General features: G+C 36.6%; 1 protein-coding gene across 2 annotated transcripts; it reads right to left on the bottom strand.

Annotated features, from left to right (window-relative positions):
• Positions 1-1,197: 1,197 nt before the first annotated feature.
• Positions 1,198-11,268, bottom strand: LOC137027203 (anaphase-promoting complex subunit 5-like). 2 transcript variants are annotated; one of them, XM_067395137.1, is made up of 17 exons: positions 10,732-11,268; positions 10,509-10,588; positions 10,311-10,414; positions 8,474-8,696; positions 7,428-7,488; positions 7,242-7,343; positions 6,972-7,162; positions 6,752-6,833; positions 4,046-4,138; positions 3,688-3,869; positions 3,333-3,468; positions 3,132-3,206; positions 2,930-3,051; positions 2,755-2,853; positions 1,873-2,020; positions 1,505-1,667; positions 1,198-1,419 (listed from the first exon to the last, which is right to left on the bottom strand). In XM_067395137.1, exons 1-17 carry the CDS (start codon positions 10,930-10,932, stop codon positions 1,208-1,210), a joined length of 2,274 nt encoding a protein of 757 aa, XP_067251238.1. In that variant the 5' UTR covers positions 10,933-11,268; the 3' UTR covers positions 1,198-1,207. The 2 variants fall into 2 exon arrangements, with proteins under 2 accessions (XP_067251238.1, XP_067251239.1); XM_067395138.1 differs by lacking the exon at positions 1,198-1,419 and having other exon boundaries at positions 1,595-1,699.
• Between the last annotated feature and the right edge of the window lie 70 nt (positions 11,269-11,338).

Consider the following 11,338-nt stretch of genomic DNA (forward strand, 5'->3'; position numbering starts at 1 on the left):
GGATTTGCTCTCTCACCTTTGGATTAGAGGTCAAATGATTGATGATCAGCATCCTCATTGCCACAGTTTTGTCTGTTGTAAGAGTTTGCATTACCACAGTATTTTCCGTTGTGATCAGGTCTTATTTGATTGGTTCTTGTTCTGTGACACTTATGTGTATCCAGTGCTCAATGTTTTGTAAATACAGAAAAACTACACTAAACACAAAAGAGCTCTTATCACAACATTATCATGTTAGGCTTCTCTCAGGTGGAGAAAAATGTCTTCATTACTGTATACAAGACTGTGTAACATTACAGTAATTACAAATAGCTTACCAATAAATACATACAGTTACTGTAAATGGAGAATCTCAAAAGAAATTTCCACAAGTTTATATAGAATTTCTGCAACTGACATTTAGCGGTCAAATATTTCTGAACTCTGTTTGGGGAAACACTGTATCCAGGCAACAGATCTCCTGAAATCTCTTTATTTGAGAAAAACACTAGAACAATGAACTTTGAAAAATCTGAACATTTTTACACATTTAAATGCACACGGTACAGGACACAATGTTTGGTGTCGTTCATTAAAGGGTTAGTTCACCCAAAAATTAAATCGTCATCATTTACTCACCCTCATGTTCCAAACCTGTAAGACTTCCATATTCAAAACACAAATTAAGATATTTTAATAAAATCAGATTTCTGTACTTCTGTTGACAGCATTGTAAAACGAATCCATATGAATTGAGCGGTTTAGACAAAATTTTCCAAAGAAACTCAATGGCTTTATATGACAAACAGATTTAATTTAGGCTTTTATTCACACATAAACATTCATTAAATCACACATCAGTTGTGGTAAACAGAAGCTCAAGCATGTTTGCTTGATGAACCAATGAACCTTGTTCATCAAGCATGTACAGTTGAGCTTCTGTTTATGTTCTCTGATCAATGTTTATGTGTGAATAAAAGCCTAAATTAAACCTGTTCATCATATAAAGCCATTGTGTCTCTTCAAATTAGTTTTACAATCTCTTTATGAAATTTGAACTGTCAAAGTTGTAGTTGTTAATTTAAATGAAATCTGAGATTTCAGTCCCTCCATTATCTTCATTTGTGAATGAAAGTCTAATGGGTTTGGTGTGACGAGGGTGAGTAATTAATGACAGAATTTTCATTTTTGGGTGAACTAACCCTTAAACACACACAGCTGAGGTTTTCTAAAGACGATTGACCACAGTCATCCCAGACGACGGCAGCTCCTGATCCAGCAGACGGAAGAGCATGGCGCACTTGTTGCGTTGAGAGACGTTACCGAGGGTGTGATGTAATCGTGCCTGTAGGTAGTGTATGTCTCTCATTCGCTCTTTACAGTCAAGACGAGAGAAATACACCGCTGCCTCATCTAAAGTGTGTACGGCTTGATCCAGTGCTGCAGGAAAGAAAATACTTCACTTAAACATATGAAGTGTGACCTGAATACAGTGAGATGGTGACAAACAGGACTCCGGCAGTACCAGTCAGTCTGTGTTCCTGTGCGGCACTTCCTGCTAAAGCCATCTGACAGCGAGCGGCCAGCAGCAGAGCTCTGCCCTTGTCTATCAGAGAACCGTGAGCCAAAACCGACTCCAACACGTCCTGCACCAGCGCGAGAGCCTGCTCAGGGATCCCCAACATCAGCTATGAAGAGAGATGATCAACATCAGACACTCCTAACAGAAAATTACACAATTCCTTCATCTTTCAAGAAACAACAAACACACAAGTGTACTGAAAACACTTCAATGAATTCTTAGGTGAAATCAAGCAACGGGGAGATGTTTGTGAGCGTTTGTCAGTCATTATCAGGTGTCTGAACACAAACTGAAGGTTCTTGTTGGTGTACCTGTGTAAATGCCAGGTGTAACACAGTCTCTGAGGTCAAGCTCTGGAGGTTGTGTTGGCGGGACAGAGCAAGAGCCTGTAAAAGTAACGGCAGAGCTGACGCAAACCCAGACGAGTCCCAGTGAAGTTCTGCAGAGCCCAGCATCACCCTGCCACACAAACACACTCAAGAGTTAAAAACAGATATGGAAACACTGCCGTTTCAGCAAGATTTCAAATACACACTTTGGGTCATTAAGATTTTTAATATAAAGTGAAAATGATATACACATTACTAATACACATTTTCAAATACAAATGTTTTTGAAATAAGTCTTATATGCTCATAGGCGGCATATATTTGATCACAAAAATACAGTAAAAACAGTAATAATGTGAAATATTATTACAATTTAAAATAACCGTTTTCTATTTTAATATACTTTACATAACATGTAATTTATTCCTGTGATGGCAATTAAAGTGCTAGTTGATCATGATTTCATCCTGACTTCAGTTCCTCTAAACACTACATCATTCCTTATTTCCAGGTTTCAATTAGATCTTGAATCCCAGATTTCCAGTGTGATCTCAGACTGTTCTTTTATATAAATGGATACCTGATGATCATCTCTGTGTTCTTGCTCTTCTCACACTGAACATAAATTGGTCAGTCTACACCCTAAGTGAATAATCCAAAGCCTCACCCTAAACCTAAAACCAAGTCTTAAAGGTCAAACAGGGGTCTCAGACATTTGGCTGGCCAAAATGTCCTCATTTTACCCACTTTATCCTCTATCTTGGTCTTAAACTCAAACCGTCCTCACAAAGACATGTACAAGTATCCATACAACACACAGATGAACCGTTCACAATAAGACCATGAGTTTTCATAAAGAGATACCTGATGATCATCTCTGTGTTCTTGCTCTTCTCACACTGCTGCTGCAGAATCTTAGAGGCTTCAGACGTCTGATTCAGAGCTTTCAGCAGCTGCGCTTTCCTGAACAGACAAGAATAAAAGCAATCACTTGAACAGGTCAATCTACTAGAAAAGTATACTATGTGCAGTTATTCACCTGTACAATCCCTCAGTGCTGTTTAAGGCAGAGATCGCTGTGACATGGGGTTCAGCCAAATGGTATTTCCCATCATTCATAGCCTTCTCAAACTGAATTTTCAGATCACATAGCATCCAGAGCTGGTAAAGAGAGAGTAATAAAATCATATAGTGGCTGCTGATCTGTGATTGATCATCTATATTGTGTTCGGCAGACTTACCTTGGCATGCTGGGTATGAGGAGGAAACTGCTGCTTCAAGTGTTTCATGATGTCAGTCACAACAGCATAAAGGCCCTGAAGGCGAAGAAAAACCCCAAACATGCTAATTTAGCATTCGATACATTTAGGCAAAGAACAATACATGAAATCAAGCAAAACAAAAAGTATTTGTGTTTATGTTCTTGTGTGAGAGGTCAGTACCTGCTCAGCATGAAGTTCAGCCAGATGGCAGAGGGCGACGGCAAAGGCCTCAGTGTTGTTCTGCTGCACACTGAAGTTCACCGGCTCCAGACTGTTCATATTCAACAGGAGCTGAGCCTGCTGCCGTGCCATAGTGCTACAGAGAACGCAAATAAATTCAGCTTAAACTACATCAAACCTGAAAAACTGCATCAGCTGTGGCGCTAATATCAATGGAGAATGAAAGTGAGAGCCCTTACAGTCTGTTTGAAGACATTATTTACATATGACAGTTAAAGTAGAATCAAAGGAAATTTAATTTCACTTCACAATTCTTTAAAATTTTAATAAAAAGAGGGTTTCTGTGCTATCTGACCTTTTCCCATACATCCTCCATATGGAGGTGGTCTGTGCCAGGCTGATTTCTATCAGCTCAGAGAGGCTTTGCTTCCAGTGCATGATGTCGGTTCCTCGCAGGGCGTCCAGCAGCTTGTTGGCCGACATGCCCTGTTTCGCTCCCTGCTGGACCAGGGACTGAATGCCTAGAGAAGCTAAATACTGCGAAACACAACAGAGAACGTTAATTTTTTTATTTCAATGTATAATGATGTTGCAAGAGATTAATATGCACTTAATGTGCCTGATGACATTTATTATGTCTTGTTGTTATATAAAGCATTTCCCTATATTCCATAAAAGGGCATTAAAATGGTTCATCTTAACGAGTTACTTACAGGGAGACAAAAGTGAGCTGCAATTTTCACAGAGTCTTCAGTTAGTACCACACTATCAGATCCTTTCATCTGTTCTAGTGTGTACAGCCAACTCTAAAATCACAAATTCAAAAAAATTAGAATACAGCAGAGACTGTAAAGTATAACATACAGTACATACTAGGGGTTGCACGACTACTGATTTCTGCTAGTCGATTTCTTATCAAAACAATACTCGAGTTACTCGACTACTCGTGGTTCATGCTACTGTAAATGAAAAGACATTAAATAGTTCTTATAAATGTTTATTAATTCATAGCCTAATGCAACAATTATAAGTAAACTCTCAAAACATTATAGTTATGACATTACATATTTTAATTTTCATTTTAGAGTAAAGCCAAATAAACCCGCGATAACCCGGGCTGCGTCAACAGACGATGATCATGTATAGACGATAGCCAGAGATATTGTCAAAGCATCAAATATTGGCAATATTAAGAAGATTTGGCATTTCCAATTAATGTAAGCCTGTTACATTCCTCTAAGTTTATTATTATTACTATTAGATTAGGCTACTTTCATTATTAAATTAATATTAATTTCATAGCGCATCACCACATAACTGACGTGCTCTGAGGATAATAAAAGATTAGGATATTAAGTTAGCTCATCTTTGAAAATGTTTTAAACATTTTTTTAGGTCTATTATACAATGAATTATAGGCCTATAATTAAAATTATTAATTAGACTATAATATTTTCTAACACTGACTGCAGTCATCAATGAAAATTAAGAGCTAGCCTACTTCAAGCACCGACTTCAAAAATACGAAATACTATTATTCTAATTTGTTTCACCATATACGGGCCACAAGAAAAATAATGGATAGGCCTACATACCGTTATCAGCATATTATGTTGAAATTCATCTCTGAGAGAATATGGTCCATTAATGCAGCGTCAGGCAGCTCCGTCACTTTTTACTTTCACTTTGAATAGCCTAACGACCAAGCTTTCACCGGCATTGCGCAAAGCTTGTACGTTGCTTCTTGTGTGATATCCATTGGCTCCGCTTTTTGGTTTAAAATGGAAAGATTTACAATATTGTGACGCATCTCTCTTTTTAAAAATTCATTTATGGTTAATGTACGCTCGAGTAGTCGATTGTTTCCGACAGCGCCGACTAGTGGTTGAAGTAGTCGGCCTCTCGACTACTCTATGCAAGCCCTAGTACATACACACACTATCATTTAAAAGTTTGAGGTTGGTAAGGTTTTATATTTTAGAAATACATCTCTGTTCACCAAGGCTGTGTTTGATCAAAAATACAGTAAAAACAGTAATATTGTGAAATATTATTACAAATTAAAATAACTACAGGTGCTGGTCATATAATTAGAATCATCATCAAAAAGTTGATTTATTTCACTAATTCCATTCAAAAAGTGAAACTTGTATATTATATTCATTCATTACACACAGACTGATATATTTCAAATGTTTATTTATTTTAATTTTGATGATTATAACTGACAACTAAGGAAAATCCCAAATTCAGTGTCTCAGAAAATTAGAATATTGTGAAAAGGTTCAATATTGAAGACAACTGGTGCCACACTCTAATCAGCTAATTAACTCAAAACACCTGCAAAGGCCTTTAAATGGTCTCTCAGTCTAGTTCTGTAGGCTACACAATCAAGGGGAAGACTGCTGACTTGACAGTTGTCCAAAAGACAACCATTGACACCTTGCACAATGAGGGCAAGACACAAAAGGTCATAGCAAAAGAGGCTGGCTGTTCACAGAGCTCTGTGTCCAAGCACATTAATAGAGAGGCGAAGGGAAGGAAAAGATGTGGTAGAAAAAAGTGTAATGGATTGAGAAACAAAACCCATTCAAAAATGTGGGGGAGATTCACAAAGAGTGGACTGCAGCTGGAGTCAGTGCTTCAAGAACCACTACGCACAGACGTATGCAAGACATGGGTTTCTTGTGGGCACAGACGTATGCAAGACATGGGTTTCTTCATTCCTTGTGTAAAGCCACTCTTGAACAACAGACAGCGTAAGAAGCGTCTCGCCTGGGCTAAAGACAAAAAGGACTGGACTGCTGCTGAGTGGTCCAACGTTATCTTCTCTGATGAAAGTAAATTTTGCATTTCCTTTGGAAATCAGTCTGGAGGAAGAGAAGAGAGGCACACAATCCACGTTGCTTGAGGTCCAGTGTAAAGTTTCCACAGTAAGTGACGGTTTTCCTTAGTTGTCAGTTATAATCATCAAAATTAAAAGAAATAAACATTTGAAATATATCAGTCTGTGTGTAATGAATGAATATAATATACAAGTTTCACTTTTGGAATGGAATTAGTGAAATAAATCAACTTTTTGATGATATTCTAATTATATGACCGGAACCTGTATTTTCTGTTATATATTTTAAAATGTGATTTATTCCTGTGATATCAAAGCTGAATTTTCAGCATCATTACTCCAGTCTTCAATGTCACATGATCTGTCAGAGATCATTCTACAACATAATACGCTGATTTGGTGCTCAAGAAACATTTATTATTGTTAATGTTGAAAACATTATATAGTTCAAACTGAGACAAGCGCATGTCACTGAAAGGTCATAGAGGTAAAATGAAGTTTTGCATATATTAATGATAATTCTAATAACCTTTAAAATTAAAAATAGGCAAGGAATAAGACAAACTGTTCTTACCAGACAGTGCTGGAGACACACATGGTCATTTGCTTCCTGTGCGATGCGGATAGCTTCCTGTAGAGCCAAATCAGCCTGTTGACTGCACATTTGCAAACAGCTTTAGTCATATAACAACAGTTCAGTTTTTTTATTGGCTGTCACTTATTTTCCCAGCAAAAATGAAATGTTCTTGACACAATGCAGTGCTCAAAACATAATCTAGATAACTAATACGCACTAGTGTCCAAAACGACAGTGCAAGGTTGCCAGATTCAGGACAGCATATCGTAAACTGCGGCCATAGCCTTCATCTCCATTGCTCTTCCCCTCTCCACCGGAAAGAATGAGGCGGTCAAAGTAGTGCAGGAGGCTGTGAGTGGAGATGAAGATGTCCTGCACTCGCATACTGTTCAGATAGCTGAGGTAATGCTGTGGAGACACAGAGAGAGGCTCAGTGACAGTAAAAAGATTCATCATCTGTCTCTTGAAATGAAGGATTTCAGCTTACAGCTTCAGCGAAGTCAGGATTGAACTTGAGAATGTTGTTGAGCTCGTCCTGTAACTTGGCTGGCGACATGGCCTTGTTTTCATCGTTCTTCAGGAGGTACGCCTGGGGAAAAAACAAGGTGGCAATCATACAGGGCAAAATAAATCATGGACAGCTGTGTTTATGAAAACCAAGGTAATAACAAACCTGTCGTGCGAGGAAGTATTCTGCTTGTTTCTGAGATAAAGGACCTTGGGTCTCGTCAGATCTGATGAAAACAGGAAATAAAGCCCCCAGTCATGTCCATTCTTATTCAATAACCCTTTGTTTGTGTTGGGGTCAAATTGACTTCCCATTGGTTTCCATGCAATTTGCCAAAAGTAGACGTTATCAAAAACACTAAAGATTCATGTATAAAAAAATTAAAAAAAAAAATTAAAAAAAAACTTTTAAAAAAGTTTGACAGAGACTAATACGTAAGAAACGTAATCATTTTTTCCCCATCTATTTCTATTGTGTTAGGGGTCAATTTGATCCACATATTTTTATTGTAAAAATTAGCTGAATTGACACAAAAAGAAAATACTTTTTTTTTTTTCATGAATACTTGTAGTGACAGTGACTATTTGCACACTGAGGAGCAAATAACTACAACTACACATAAATAGTATCTAAAAATATTTATAGATAGTCCAAGTAGTATTTATTACTGTTTGTACTTTGTATAAATAGCCTCTGACATTTGTTATGTCTGGTTCTCTAACCTTTGTGAGGGTAAAATTGGGTTCTTGCACTTTTTTTCAGTGAGATCCAAAAAACTAACAACCCAAAACATCCTTTCAGATGTTTTGACTGTGAAACTCAAATTGATGAAGAAACAGTGAATTTTCTTTGGATGTCTTTGAGTCAAGTTCTCATGCGTTTCATATTTTAGTCTTAGACAAGATAGATAAATGACAAGAAACTGCTGTTTTTTTAAAGTGTTGATTTTTGGCAAATTGCATAAAACCATTGGTAGCCAATTTAACCCCAAACACAATTGATGTAACCAAAATTTGTCAAGCCTTTCCAAAACACATTTGTTCAAACTTTACATACACATTCAAGGCCATAAATGAGAAAGTTACAAAATTACAAGACAAAATAAATAGTTTCAAGCTCTTTGAAAATGTAATATGGATCAAACTGACCCTGAAATAATAATATAACCCCGATTCCACTAATAATACAAGTAACACGTAATTCCCTCTGACCTCAGTTCAGACTGGTGTAGAGATATTGTGTCCAGCTCATCTTTGTCTATGCGGTCGGCGCTGGGGTCTTCAGTGTTCGTCAGCTCCATGTCTTCGGCGGGCAGAGCGGACAGCTCGGGCTGATTTCCACGATGACAGTATTGCTGCAGGGACTTGTACAGCTTATATACCTGACTGAACGATAGTTTATTGTAGGCCAGCAGCATCTGACGCATGAACAGACCTAGAAACAGAAAGAGATTAGAGAAAAAAAGCTCTTCTTAATTACTCATTACTCATTCATGTTTGCTAACTTAAGAAAAAAAGATATTCTGTATTCCCCAAAATAACCTCTTTTAACAACACTCTCTTATACAGTTAGAAAGTGATAAATGAACTTTAATGGAGAACATGATCTCATCTGAACCATTTTACATCATGAGATGCTTTAGTTAAAGTGAGTTAATAGATGGACAAATAAGGTAAGTTTAAGTTTTGAATTTGCTGTAATGAAACTCCATGAAAAATGTCCAGACACAAGGGAGTGCTGGGGGGAGGAAAGGTTTAAAGAAAAGCAGTGTGAAAAACAATAAAAAACTTCAAAAAGAAATAATTTGACTAAAATAATAGATTAAAATGAGTAAATAAATTGATTAAAATAACTAAAACAAATCAATTTATTTGTAAAATATGCATATAAAAATAAATAAATTGATTTAAATAATACATATAACCATACTACAGAGAATAGAAAGAAAAAAGAAAAAAAACACAATGTAACATAATTGACGCATTTATAACACTAATTTTTCCACAGTATTAATTGGGTCTTTATACTTGAAAATATATAACTTTTAAAGTCTTTTAAATTTTAGGGCCAGAGTCCCTTGCATGAGGATGATCATATTGGAGGGCCCGTAGAATCTAAAAATTGAAAATGTCTGTGAAAGTACACAATCTGACAACATCACTGCTTGTCATTTTACATTTACGAAAAAAACAAAAAAACAATTGGGAAAATATTTTAGAATTTCTCAAAGAATTTCTCAAGAATTACACTTACGAACATTTTATAATATATTTTAACCATTTGAACCTTTTTCTTAAGAAGATTTTCACAAATCCAGACCTAGAACTCTTAAAGGGTTATTTCACCCCCCCACCCCGAAAAAAAACAAAAACATTAAGGCTTTCGTCCACCTTTGAAACACAACTTAAGATCTTTTAAATTAAATCTGAGAGATTTCTGTCCATCCATTGACAGCCTACAGAACTGACACTTTGATGCTTCAAAAAGTTCATACTGAATTTAGGCTTTTAATCACATATAAACCTTGATCAGCGAACATAAACAGAAGCTCAGCCGAACCTGTTTGACACGTGAGAACAAACCTCAATGGTTCTTGTAGAAGCTCAAACGTGCTGCGTAACACACGAGAATGAACCTCATTGGTTCTCGCGTGTCCAGCAAACATGCTTGAGCTTTCATTTACCACAACTGATGTGTGAGTTGATGAATGTTTGTATGTATAAAGCCTAAATTAAATCTGTTCATCATATAAAGCCATCGAGTCTCTTCTGAAAATTTGGACTAAACCACTCAATCCATATGGATTAGTTTACAACCTCTTTATGAACTTTAAACCTGAAGCATCAAAATGGTAGTTGCTAGACTGTCAACAGAGGAGAGAAATCTCTAAGATTTCATTTAAAAGATCTTCATTTGCATTCCAAAGATAAACAAAAGTCGTACGGGTTTGGAACGAAATAAGGGTGAGCAAATGATTACAATATTAAAAATTGGGCAATATGTGATGGTAATTGTGGTTACAGCCCTGAAAGAAACACATATTCGTACCAACAACACTAGTTTTGAATGCCTCCGAGTCACTGAAAGCATTTGGCAGGATAGTGAAAAAATGCTCCATGTCCTGCAACTCTCCGTCAGCCATTAAAAACAACCTGAAAAACAGAGGGCAATGATTATATAAACGATTAACACATTAAAACCTACCCAAGTATAAAGTTCTTTATAAAGAGAAGATAAACACTGTACCTGAGTTTAACAGCATTGACCATGCGAAGACAGCACTCCTCCACTATCTTCACAAATTGCTCCAGGGTCAAATCTGCACCCTGATCACAAACACAAATCAAACACCTGCAGCTTAACTTTATCTAGAAAATTATGTGCCCAGAAACATTACATTATCTATGTTTTACATTATTATTATTTTAAACGGTTAAAGGAAACAGCCCTACAACAATGCATACGTTACCTGTTGTAAAGGCAGGATGAGTTTGTTCAGGCGTCTTCTGTCCAAAAGAGCCATTGGTTTGGTTGTGGACATCTCATACAGTAAAGCTAACACTGCGATCTTGTATGGAGTGACCCAATCCTTTATCCCGAAGATATTGGCATGAACAACCCCATTTGTCATCATGGGGTTGAAATACAAACTTTCATGCACACTGGCCATTGCCTCTCGGGACTTATATTCCTCAAAGATCAATAAAATTAAGTGTATTGGTGCAGTAAATACTCTAGTTTGATATAACTATGCTGTTATATGGCAAGCTAAAATAATCTAGCTTACATTATTTTGATAATACGATAAAACATCAACCGTGTTTCAAATGCAGTAACGTTAATAGCGATTTGAAGGCTTTCTTCCATGTGAAAATTTGTAATAATAACCACTATGTTCAATACATTAGTTTAGTAATGAAACACAGACATTTATGAATATATTCACATGGATCATATGCTAACAATCTGACGGCCTTTTCTTCAAAATACCCTCCAGTTCCGTTTACATTTCAGGACGCACTGTAGAGCACAGAAGAATCGATCATGTTTTAGTGCTCAGAAGTCCGATTCAGTTC

This window comes from Chanodichthys erythropterus, chromosome 9 (assembly GCF_024489055.1).
Source record: "Chanodichthys erythropterus isolate Z2021 chromosome 9, ASM2448905v1, whole genome shotgun sequence".
NCBI lineage: Eukaryota > Metazoa > Chordata > Actinopteri > Cypriniformes > Xenocyprididae > Chanodichthys > Chanodichthys erythropterus.